The 13,703-nt window shown below is 38.1% G+C and overlaps 1 protein-coding gene across 2 annotated transcripts in view; it reads left to right on the forward strand.

Annotated features, from left to right (window-relative positions):
- The window catches only part of psd2 (pleckstrin and Sec7 domain containing 2), an 82,135-nt gene that overhangs the window by 43,629 nt on the left and 24,803 nt on the right, over nucleotides 1–13,703 (forward strand). For both annotated transcript variants that reach the window (XM_051649276.1, XM_051649278.1), the window contains 4 exons: nucleotides 7–201; nucleotides 300–380; nucleotides 1,826–1,938; nucleotides 7,939–7,997. In XM_051649276.1, coding sequence (XP_051505236.1) covers nucleotides 7–201; nucleotides 300–380; nucleotides 1,826–1,938; nucleotides 7,939–7,997 — 448 coding nt within the window. The remainder of the gene's footprint in view (nucleotides 1–6; nucleotides 202–299; nucleotides 381–1,825; nucleotides 1,939–7,938; nucleotides 7,998–13,703) is intronic.

The raw sequence follows: 13,703 nt of genomic DNA on the forward strand, positions 1-13,703 counted from the left end.
CCAAAGTGATGCCAACCTCACAGATGTGCTGTGCGACTCAGATTCAGAGCTGGGCAGCGTTGACACCCCGGAGAGGGGCAGCACAGATACTCTCGCCAATGGTTGCCGCATCGACACGGATGCTGCCAAACGACTGGCTAAGCGGCTGTTCTACCTGGAGGGCTTCAAGCGCTGTGATGTTGCACGACACCTGGGCAAGAAGTGAGTGTGTGTATGGGCGTGCTATATTGGTAAGGGAGTGTTATGAAACACTTGTTTTCCTTCATATCTACAATTCCTCTCTTCTCTCTCTCCTGCAGTAATGAATTCAGCCAGTTGGTGGCATCAGAGTACCTGAGCTTCTTTGATTTCACAGGGTTGTCCTTAGACAGAGCGCTGAGGTGAGTAAATTTTGTCTTTAAAATCTCACTAACATTCTTTAAGGTTCACACAAAAATGAAAATTCTGTAATAATTTATTCTCCCTCATGTCATTCCAAACCTGTAAGAAGCCTAAAGTAGTCTTCCTGTTATCACTGAATACAATTTGCTGTATGAACTTAAGCAACAGAATCACAACCATTCAGAACATATTTGGTTTAGTTACAGCAATGTGGAGCACAAATTTTGACCGATAAGATTTCACTCTAGGTGGGGCTATACGAAAACAGAAACCAAGCGACTGGCAAAACATCACCTTATTGTATTGCGCCTGGTTAAGACATAGTTTACAATTCTACAAAGTGATGACAAATGGGAAGTTTTTAAGTGCTTCCTCATTTCCTATTGTATTATTATTGTGGTCAACCAGCAGTAAGGGGAAGAACCCTATTTTCAGGAAAGACTAGATTTCCACTCACGCATGTCACATAGTTGTGTCTCACCACTACAAATAGCTTGTGAATCTGGAAAAATTAAACACGGCATCACTTAAATATCTGTATTGCAAGAAGAGGAGGAACTACCTGCAGTTATACATTGTGGTTAAGAATATTTCAGCAACAGTAGTGGGCACTGTAAGCAATGAATAGAACAGTAATTATCACAGTCAGTGGTAGCACTCATTCAGTCTTGACCTGCTTTAGTCTGGAGTAAAGTAACTGTGTGTAACTAAGTATTTGTGAGAATAATCACAGCTAAAGGGCATTGTTAGGCTCGACTTGCTTGGCTTCAAGTGCCTTATTGCTTTAAAAAAAATGGCTACCTTTAAAGTAGTTATGAAAACAAAATTTATTTAAATTGATAGTTCACCTAAAAATGAAAATTCTCTCATCATTTACTCACTTACGTGCCATCCCAGATGTGTATGACTTTCTTTCTTCTTCTGAACACAAACAAAGATTTTTAGAAGAATATTTCAGCTCTGTAGGTCCATACAATGCAAGTGAATGGTGATCAACACTTTAAAACTCTAAAAAGCACAGACAGTCATAGTAAAAGTAATCCATAGTACTCCAGTGGTTTAATATGTCTTCTGAAGCGATGCAATCACGTTGGGTTTGAAACAGATCAATATTTTATTTCAATCAGTTTTCACTATAAATCTCCATTTTCACTTTCACCATTCACTTGCACTGTATGGACCTACAGAGCTGAGATATTTTTCTAAAAATCTTTGTTTGTGTTCACCAGAAGAAAGAAAGTCATACACATCTGAGATGGCATGAGGGTGAGAAAATGATGAGAGAATTTTAATTTTTGGGTGAACTATCCCTTTAAGACGTAATTTTTTTGAGCAAATTCATTAAGTGCCATCCCAGATATAATCTCTGACATGTAAACAGTAACAGAATGTGTTCAGAATGTGTTCTCTATGGTATGATCTATGTCATTTACTCTGGTTGCAGGAACTTCCTGAAGGCATTTCCTCTGATGGGAGAGACGCAGGAGAGAGAACGTGTGCTGGTGCACTTCTCCAAGCGCTTCTGCCACTGTAACCCAGAGGATCTCAACTCAGAGGGCAAGTCTTCAGAAAACTATGTGCATATCAACTGATTTAGGCCAAGTCCATACTAATAAATGTTTGTTTGAAAATGCATTGATTTCGCTATGTTAATGCCTCTCATCCACACTAGAACAGCGTTTTCCTCCACCGAAAACTGAGACTTTAAGAAACACTCTCCAAAACTACATACTTTGGAAAACTATGAAGTTTTGAAACTGAAAACTACGGTGGCGCAATGCTGCCAAGTACTTATTATTTTTTTCTCTCAGTTGTCATAATAACGACATATTTTCTCATAATAACGAGATATTATGTCATAAAAAAGACATATTTTCTTATAATGATGAGATATTATGTCATAAAAACATCTTTTCTCATAATAATGAGATATAATGTCATAAAAACAACTTTTCTCATAATAACGAGATATTATGTCATAAAAACATCAACAAAAATTCTCACTCAAAAAATATTTTTAAGATTTACAAATTTCAATTTAATAACACAATTAAATCAAATTGAATTGAGTAATCTTTAACAAAAATAAAAATAAAAAAATCTTAAAAATAGGCTAAAATATTTTTATTATTATATAAGTTAATTTAGATTCAGGAAATGCATCGAAATATCAATGAACAATAGCTTTAAAAGTTTTGAATGAAAAAGTTTTATTCATTGCACACTTTATTAAGTGGCAAATAAAATGTCAACCAAAAAACAATATTTTATTTTATTATTGTCATTACAATGCCTCTGTAGTTTTATTTGTTTAAATGCCTGACAATCATTGGATTGCTTTACATTTATATATTCGTTGTCTAATGATGTTAGACAAGTGTATGAATGATGAACAATCACTCATGAACATTATCATATGCTATAATTTGTAACGTGAGCTGTTTGATAAGTGGCCAATGAAATTCTTGCACTATTTTCGAATAGTTATTAAAAAAGCAACTTTTTACGATTTTACACTATCATAGGTTTTTTAAGATCAGTTTGTGTTAGATAGCCTGACAAAGGTTTATGTATGGATCATTCATAATGAATGTTTGGCAAAACTCCCAAGGGTTCAACTTAAAGTCTATTCAAATATTGTTGTAATTTGATTAATTATATTAAATTCAATATAAAATAAATATTATATTCTCGTCCTTTTTGCGAACACTCCGAACTTTTACACTAACACAGTTCAGAAAACATAGACCTTGTCCGGCTTCATTTTTTAAAATATTTTCCTCTGAAACCTTCAAAAAATTCTAAAATCCATGCTGACATTACAAAATGTTAAAATGCTGGATTCATTTACCGCTGAGTAGCCTACACTGTACTGTAAGCAGTACATTTCTCTAAAAGAGCGGCACACGTGGAACATCTTTTTAAAGACGTGTCTTTTTAAAGATGCCCTTCCGATTGTGTGTTATTCCTAGTTGCGGTTGTTACCTCTCAACTTCAGACGGTCATGATCGCTGTCTTTCATGTCTGGGCGTGACCCACATGGAGGCAGCGTTCGTGGATGGTTCATGTTCTCACTGAGAGAACATGACCATGGCAACGTTGCGGTCGCGGCTTGCTCACGCCGAGTTTGACCTCTTGTTCGGAGCCCGCGAAGCTGATGAGCTCTCGAGCGCAGCATCAGAGAGTGGGCTTGTCCAGTAGGATGCAGAAGCCTCAGCTGGGCTCCCCCCTTCGGGGTCGATTGCCCAGTCACAGGCTGATGCAGAGATGACGGACATGCTTTCCCGGGCGGCCGCGAGCGTCAGGCTAGAGTGGAACCCTCCGCTCTCCCCTGAACCCTCGCGGCTCGATGATTGGTTCCTGGGCTCGTGGCACCGCTCAAAGCAGCCACGCCCTGCTCCAGTGCCTTTCTTCCCGGAGGAGCTAACGAAATCGTGGGAGGCACCTTTTACTGCCCGGTCCCGATTTCTCAGTTCCCCTGCCCTCACTACCCTCGATGGCGGGGCAGCCAGGGGCTATACGGCGATTCCCCCGGTGGATAAGGCGCTCGTGGTGCACCTATGCCCGCAGAGCACCGCCACATGGCGCAGACGGCCAAAGCTCCCGTCCAAGCCCTATAGGTTCACATTGTCCCTGACGGCCAAAGCCTACAGCGCTGCTGGACAAGCCCCTCTGCTCTGCACGCCATGGCTCTCCTGCAGGTCCACCAAGCCAAGGCGCTAAAAGAACTGCATGAGGGTAGTTCCGCCCCAGATTTGAAGCAGGAACTGTGCTTGGCGACAGACTTCGCTCTCCGAGCGACGAAGGTCACGGCACGGTCTCTCGGGCAGACGATGTCCACATTAGTGGTCCAGGAGCGCCATGTGGCTTAACCTGGTCGAGATGGGTGAGGCTGACAAGACACGGTTCCTTGCTGCCCCCATCTCCCAGGCTTGCCTATTCGGCGACACCGTCGAGGACTTTGCCCAGCAGTTTTCGACTGTGAAGCAGCAGACAGAGGCTATCCGGCATATCCTGCCACGGCGCGGCTCAAGATCCCGCACCCCGTCTGCTCATCGCCAAGGGTGTCCCCCTGCGGTGACTGCACCGGCTCCGCCGCAGCCCACCCCTTCAGCCCAGCTGATTCCACCCATCTCAAGGCCGGCCGCTAAGAACCCACGAAGGTCATCAAAGCGCCCCTGAAACGGGTGACCCAAGGTCGACGAAACCCACTGCATTGGAGCTGGTAGTAAGACTACTCCATCCCCCGGTGGGGGGCCGGGTGAAAAATCTTTTGTTGCCTTTTTATTTGATTTTGCCACATGCCCAAGTGGCTGCGGTACCCAACAGTTCAGCAAAAGAGCGGTTTCCTCCTTCCCTGGGTCACATACCCAGTGTGCACGCCGTCATCACTACCACCGTCCATGGGTTTTTCCTTGCAGGATTGGCGCTCCAGCAGCGGTCTCCCCGCCCCTGCGTGCCCAGCTGTGGCACACATCCGCCCCGATGTGACAGTCTCCACGGGTTATGAGGACTGGCCTCTTCCTCCCATGTCCCAGGCTGTTCCGGGGTGGTCACAAGGAGCCAAGTAAGTGCTTCGATGTCCCTAGACTCAGCACGGCCACGACATGGTGTGGCACCTCGAGCTCTGCCCCGCCGCGAGGCCCCACCTGCTGGTATGTCCGATGATGTTGTTCCTTTGGTCCCCCTTGCACGGTACTTGGAAGCATGGCTTGCGCTTTCCAATCCGTCGCGTTGGCTGGTCCGGACCGTCCAACTCGGCTATGTGATTCAGTTCAGCAGGCGTCTGCCCAGGTTCAGCGGTATCCACTTCACCTTGGTGAAGGACGAAAACGCTGCTACCTTACGCGCGGAGATCGCTACCCTCCTATGGAAGGGTGCGATAGAACCTGTCCCTCCGGCCGAGAAGAAGAAGGGATTTTTATGACATAACTACCTCGTTGTTACGAGAAAAGATGTCGTTTTTATGACATAACTATCTCGTTATTCTGAGAAAAGATGTCGTTTTTATGACATAACTATTTCGTTATTATGAGAAAATGTAGCGTTTTTACGACATAACTATCTCGTTATTACGAGAAAAGATGTTGTTTTTATGACATAACTATCTCGTTGTTACGCGAAAAGCTGTCGTTTTTATGACAACTATCTCGTTATTCTGAGAAAAGATGTCGTTTTTATGACATAACTATTTCGTTATTATGAGAAAATGTAGCGTTTTTATGACATAACTATCTCGTTATTACGAGAAAAGATGTTGTTTTTATGACATAACTGTCTCGTTGTTACGAGAAAAGATGTTGTTTTTATGACATAACTATCTCGTTATTACGAGAAAAGATGTTGTTTTTATGACATAACTGTCTCGTTATTACGAGAAAAGATGTTGTTTTTATGACATAACTATCTCGTTATTCTGAGAAAAGATGTCGTTTTTATGACATAACTATTTCGTTATTATGAGAAAATGTAGCGTTTTTATGACATAACTACCTCGTTGTTACGAGAAAAGATGTCGTTTTTATGACATAACTATCTCGTTATTCTGAGAAAAGATGTCGTTTTTATGACATAACTATTTCGTTATTATGAGAAAATGTAGCGTTTTTATGACATAACTATCTCATTATTACGAGAAAAGATGTTGTTTTTATGACATAACTATCTCGTTGTTACGAGAAAAACTGTCGTTTTTATGACATAACTATCTCGTTATTCTGAGAAAAGATGTCGTTTTTATGACATAACTATTTCGTTATTATGAGAAAATGTAGCGTTTTTATGACATAACTATCTCGTTATTACGAGAAAAGATGTTGTTTTTATGACATAACTGTCTCGTTGTTACGAGAAAAGATGTCGTTTTTATGACATAACTATCTCGTTATTACGAGAAAAGATGTTGTTTTTATGACATAACTGTCTCGTTATTACGAGAAAAGATGTTGTTTTTATGACATAACTATCTCGTTATTATGAGAAAAGATGTCGTTTCTATGGCATAACTATTTCGTTATTATGAGAAAATGTAGCGTTTTTATGACATAACTATCTTGTTATTACAAGAAAAGATGTTATTTTTATGACATAACTATCTCGCTATTATGAGAAAATGTAATTTTATGACAATAATCATCTCATTATTTTGAGAAAAGATGTCATTTTTGTGACAACTTTTTCGTTATTATGAGAAAATATATAGTTTTTGACAACTATCGTTATTACAAGAAAATATGTAATTTTTATGACATAACTATCTCGTTATGACGAGAAAATATGTTGTTTTTATGACAGTTCTCTTGTTATTACGAGAAAAGTTGTCATATTTATGACATAACTATCTCGTTATTACGAGAAAATATGTCGTTTTCATGATAACTATCTCGTTATTACGAGAAATTATGTAATTTTTAAGACATAACTATCTCGTTATTATGAGAAAATATTCGTTTTTATGCTAAAACTATCACGCTATTACAAGAAATTGTCATTTTTATGACCTATCTCATTACTATGAGAAATGATGTCATTTTTATGACATAACTATCTCTTTATTACGAGAAATTGTCATTTTTAAGATAACTATCTCGTTATTATGAGAAATTATGTAATTGTTATGATCTAACTATCTTATTATTACAAGATATGTTGTTTTTATGAAAACTGTCTCGTTATTACGAGAAAAATTTTGTTTTCGTGACAAAACTATCTCGTTATTACGAGAAAAGATACCGTTTTTATGACATAACTATCTCGTTATTATGAGAAAAGATGTCATTTTTATGACATAAATTCTCATTATTTCTAATAGTTATTAAATAAAGCTATCAGTTATTGCAAGAAAAGTTTTAATGATACAACTGAGGAAAAAATAATAAGTACGTGGCAGCATTGCGCCAGTGTATAAAATGGAGGTTTCAAACTTAAATTAGTTAAGTTTAGTGTGGACGTAGCCATAATCAAGCTTAGATGTTGTTGTTACTCTACACAATATATATTAAAAGGCTCTGATGAATATCATCGCTTAAGAGAGCAAAATATCAAACCATGTTGCATGTATTTTAAAGAAAGACAACACAAGTACAGTTTTTAAGCAAGAAATTTCAGTTGGTTCAGTTTTTAAATGATAAAACAATAGATTTAATGTTCTAAATTAAGACAAAAAGCATTTGCACACTGTCTGGTTTTCTAATGTCAGTGAAGCATGTACATAGTTAATGTGAGGAGGGGAACTTCATCTACTACTAAAATTCACACTGAGACTAGCTGGTAAATTATTGCAAAATTGTCTAAGAATATAGCCAAGTTAGTGTTGAGAAATGTTCTAAGATCATTTGTTTGCAGATGACACTTGGTTTGATTTTTTTTTTTTTTTTTGTACATTTTTAAAAGTGGCTTTAATGTCCAAATACTTTTTTGGGCCACTATACTTTAATTTACTTTTGATTATGAATATAAACTTACAGGTCTTGTTTGTTGTTGTTAACTGTTTTTGTGTATATATAAATGCCTATTTCTTCATCTGAAAGGAATGTTATTTTTGTCTGTTTTGAATAGATGGAGCTCATACACTAACTTGTGCACTTATGCTTCTTAACACAGACCTGCATGGACACGTATGTATTCAACAATCAACACACTTAGACATTTAAACACACTCATGCAAATGCATTGCCATATGTGTCCTCTGTCCAAGTTGTTGTATCCAAACATGTTTGGCAGTAACCAATTTATTACTCACCATTATTGCTTAATAATACAATAATAATACATATATTAATAATTTTATATAATAATAATATTATATAATAATAATAATAATAATAATACAGGGGCTTCCCTGTGATTACAAATGAATGCAGTTACAGGAAAAGGAAATGTCGAACAATGATTTGGTTTTGTTATGGATTGTGTAGTGAAATGATTGTCCGAGATAGATAAGGGAAGCCTTACATCAGTAACCGTATCTACTAACGATCCTCTCTTATCTAATTAAAGAAACACATATTAGATTGATATTGAAAACAGACCAGCCTCAATCCTGTCTCATATTTCTATGTTTTTTCTGTTGGTGGCTCTAAATGGCTTGTTCAGATATTCTATAGCTGATATTATATACTGCACTCAGAGCATAAACATATTGTATTTGTTTGCTCTGTCCTTGTAAATGATAATCTAGGCTTGATCTGGCATCTTGAGCATACAATTATGATTTTTATCAGTCTTCCTGTCCTGATAGTACGCTCACATTACTATACGACGTGTGCGTTTCAGTGCTGTCAGTCAAGTACAATTTTTAATTGTGATTATTCAAGTTTTTTGTAGTTAATCGTGATTAATTGCAGATTTTGGTAAGTGCTCAAATTTGACACTGTGACAGTTCTCTGACTTTCTTTGAAGGAGGATGCAGGAGCCGGGCAAACAATTAAACGTAAATCTTTATTTCCAAACTTTTCAGTCTACACACAAAGAGTTTTGCTTTTCAGCAACAATTCACACACAATCACTCTTCTGCATGCGTCTCTCTCCTCCAGTGGTTTGGACTGCCATTTTAACCCCCTCCAGCTCTCACTGCAACACAAACCAGCTGTTAGAGGTGATTTCCCACAGATGTCAATCCTTACCGCTCTCCACAGACGTCGCTCGGCCACGGCCACATCACCACAGACACTATATATACCTATTTTCCTGTTAAAATGCATTTAATTCCATCTTAGGAAATAAAACAAAACAATTCGTAATAATATAATGCTTTATTAACATTTTCCAAACAAAGGCTTCCACAGTATAAAGATAGAAATGCACTAAAATAACACCAATTCAAGTAACATTAAATGTTTCCCAAAGTCTAAGTGGGAGTTTGACTAATTGAAAGAAGTAGTTCCTCACATAGGTTGCATTTTCATTGCAATGGGCATTGAATCTCTCTCTCTTTTTTTTTTTACCCAATTTGGAATGCCCAATTCCCAATGTGCAGAGACATAGCGTATGTGGAGGCTTCACGCTATTCTCCGTGGCATCCATGCACAACTCACCCCGCGCTCCACCAAGAGCAAACCACATTATAGCGACCATGAGGAGGTTACCCATGTGACTCTACCCTCCCTAGCAACCGGGCCAATTTGGTTGCTTAGGAGACCTGGCTGGAGTCACTCAGCATGCCCTGGATTCGAACTCGCGACTCCAGGGGTGGTAGTCAGCGTCTTAACCACGACTCCAGGGGTGGTAGGGGCATTAAATCTCTTAAACTCTTATCCTCCACAATATTAATCTGCCAGTAGACTGTGGATATCCGCTTTGCTGCAGCAATCATGAAGCCATGTTCATGATTTGCATCAGAGCATCAATGCCAGCATCAAGTGCTGCTTTGAACTCACCATTAAAAGCGCTTGTAGCCAAAACGTCTCATTCTTGGTTTTGGTGAAAGTTAAGACTTGACGTGCTTCTGTGGTAATGTGCCTTACATGGCTGAAAAATACTTGATTTCGATTACAACTCCCTTCTGGGCTTGTTTTGTACATCAGATAGCACTAAGAGCTCGTTTCTCCATCATTTTATCTCTGACACTGAAGCCAGAGATTCTATTATTTACTGAGAGAACAACCTCCGCGCTTTTACCATAGGAGGGAGCATAACGGTCAACTAGCGTATTACGGCAGTAAGTCACCGTTTGTGGATACCACACAAATTAATGAGGAGAGCCGTAATCTGACACCTACCTGTCACAAAATAGTCTGTGATTTCTCTTATAAAACATACATTTTATTGTAGTAAACTCCACACATAATTCATTCCAAAAGTATTGTTTAGTGTAAAACATGTTGAAGATTAGCAGACAATTCATTAAATGAGATAAAAAACAGTTTATTCAACACAACGAAGCATCTCCTCCATAGACATCCATTAAAACTGCCCATAGAATGTCTTTGGCACTGCCACCTTTTGCTATTTTATGCTAACTTTGTAGGCTCAATTTTGTAGAAGGGTTCTGCGGAAGCTTTGTTGTGTGTGCGTGTGTGTGTTGTGCAAGCAAGATGAAACTAAAGCATTCCCTGAAGTATTTTCAGATGCCATTCAGCAGCTGTTTCCGGCGTTTAAGATTTAGAATGTACGTGAACCCTCTCTTTAAATGTTTATCAGATATTTGTACACAAATATGTACAAACAAGTTTGTATACAAATATTTTGTTTTGCAATAATGACCAGCTGTCTTGACAGACAATAACGTCAAAATAAATAAATGATGCTTACGAGTAGGGTTTTAATTGAACTGTGCTACGTTAGTGCACTATACCGAATCACATTGCTGGGTAGTAACCGATTACATGTTATCTGAATTAAGTAATCAAATTACTAAAATCAAGTGCTTGTAACCAGATTACATTTGAAAATGCTCATAATCAGATTACAGTTACTTATAATAATTAATATAATTTTCTTTATTTATCACACATTATACATTTGCACATATACAGTGAAATTCTTCTTTTTCACATATCCCAGCTAGGCTGGGGTCAGAGTGCAGGGTCAGCCATGATACAGCACCCCTGGAGCAGATAGGGTCAAGGGCCTTGCTCAAGGGCCCAACAGTGGCATCTTGGCGGTGCTGGGGCTTGAACCCCTGACCTTCTGATCAGTAACCCAGAGCCTTAACCGCTGAGCTACCACTGCCCCATTAGTATACAAATTAGATAGTATACAAGGTATTTTCAGTTTGATTTTCAGGAAGGTGGTAAGATTTACCAACACATTTGAAACAACGGTTTCCATTTATTGAAAAATGCTAGTTGATGTTCTAGCATTTTTTTAAATTATACTATGGCAATGTTAATTTCATGAGCTATAACTCTAATGCTACCATTAATTTGACTTTAAATTGTTAATTTTATATTAATTTGAGTTTACAAATAAAAAAATACAATAAAAATAATAATATTAACAATGTTAATAATATATACTCACTTATTGGTTCTTTATACATGAAGTCACAACTGTCAAGTTGTAATAACAAACTCTACCAAGACACGAACACTTTTTACAAATCGGAATCTCATAATTACGATAATTCCGAAATGCCACGAATGCACCATTATTATGTGAGAAGAAAAAGTGATATGAGAAACATGAAACTAGCACATCTATGTAGGAAATTGGTTGCCTGAGACAACGGTCAATTATACGGTGTAGTGATCACAATACGAAAATATTTAAATGCATATTGCAATGATAGAGCAATCAGAATCAAGTATTCCAGTGAGCCATGTAATATAGAACTTTTAAAACAGAATGTAATGCTTTCCAAATAAAACACTCTTTCACGACATTTCAGCAACTTATTGTATTGTACAATACGACAATCTCGATTTGATATCACATGTATCGAACGATACATAAATAAATACATAAGTGTGATTAAAACCAAGCAATGCAACATTGGGAGCTGCGAAACAGTCTCCTCGCTGGAGAGGCGGCGCTGAGCGCTCAAAGGAAAACAGAGCGACTAGTCTACATAGGCGAGTTGAGAGCTCGAAGACCGATGTCAAATGCCAAGTAGATTGTAGCATTACAGCTTGACGAATTTGCCAAACAACGGTGTCATGTCCCAGTGCTACAGTACTTCAAACATGTCATTTTATTTACGCCGACAATACCATGCAAATCGGTGTATTTGCGAGGCAGAAAGAGCAGCAGCAAGTTGCAATGAACAGCCAGCCTCTCCCAGCCGACACTGAGCGTGATCACATGCACAGCAAGTCGCTGATAACTAGCTTATTCCAAAAAACGACAACGTAAGAAACCTGCGGATACATGAGACTTATTACTCTCTGCTTTTGACGTCGAAATGTAAATGCTATGAGCACAACACTTGCATGCATTGGATAAGCCGGTAAGACTGCTTAAGTTTACATGCAAAGTGAAAATGGGAAGAGGGCAAAAAATTAAGTGTGTTAATCGGTTTTTGCTCAAACCACTAAATAACATTGTATTATGTATATATAATGTAAAGCCAGATGATAGGTTCCTCTCAAGGTTTTTTTTTTCCACTAACCATTTAAAGGAGTTTTTTTCTATGCCACAGTCACCTTTAGCTTGCTCACTGGGGGCTTTAAGACTTTAAGGCATGATTTTCTACAAAGCTGCTTTAAAACGATGTGCATTGTGAAAAGTTCTGTTCAAACTAAAATGACTTGAATGTAGACAAACTACATGACAATCTTCTGATAAATGCAGTGCTGTTTTTTAAGTGACTTTATTATAGAGCTCTGCTTTCTGTTGCCAATGTCAGACACAGTGTCACTTAAAATGTAAAATACATTTATGTCGAATCCTTGAATAAGTTTAATAAATAAAAAATGTGTGGGTGCCATTTTTTATTTATTTTTTAATAATCTCTTCTTATTGTGAGGCTTCTGCATCATATAGTATTTTAACATTTGTGTATCGTTACATGCCTTCAGTGTATGTGGGCCAACTGGGTGTGTATAGATGAAGGAAAATTAGATCCAGAACTTTGTGTATCTGCCTGATAATTAACATGGCAACAACACAAACTCTCTCTCAATGTTTTACCTTACCTCCCTTACCCAACATGTACCTTAAAGTGTCATTGTCATTTTCATAAATAAGACTCTGATCAGTTCTACTGCATTTCTCTATGACTTGGACCTAAACATGTCTCTCTCCATTTCTTTTTTCTTTCTTTGTCTCTTCCCCATCTAACTCACTTTGTGGCAGGTGGTAAGTGCTTCCCTCTCATTTTTCTTCTTCTGTGTTTTTCTCTTCTCTTTTAATGGCTTCAGCTTTAATGTGTTTTCAGAATCTGTTTTCATCCATCATTTGTGGAATATTATTCATCTAAAGTAGATCTGTGTGGTAGGTGGGAGCCAGGCAGACTGAGAAATTGTTGTTGTGCTGCTTATTTTAGTTTGGCCTTTAGTCTGGGTCTGATGTGCTACTGCCATCCGCTGATGATTTTGTGAACTGCGTGTATATTAGAAATCGTGGATTTGGCCCGATATAGACTTAAAAGCTTTTTATCGCCTCTGTAATTTTATCTGGATTGTTACACTTTTCCAGGTTTTGTAACCACTCAGTTTTCAATATGTATCCTCAATTTACTATGGTAACCATAGTTTCTTCCCAAATACCAATGGTAAGACAGTTACTACTTTTGGGACCACTGCACAATTGTTATACTGTAAAATAAGAATACATTAACATTGAATCTCTATTGAATGTCTATTGAATATTGAAGCTTTTTAGAATATTTCTTTCATAGCAACACAAATCTAAATTTCTCAAAACATCTTAGCAACCGCACA

This window comes from Myxocyprinus asiaticus, chromosome 22 (assembly GCF_019703515.2).
Source record: "Myxocyprinus asiaticus isolate MX2 ecotype Aquarium Trade chromosome 22, UBuf_Myxa_2, whole genome shotgun sequence".
Classification (NCBI taxonomy): Eukaryota; Metazoa; Chordata; class Actinopteri; order Cypriniformes; family Catostomidae; genus Myxocyprinus; species Myxocyprinus asiaticus.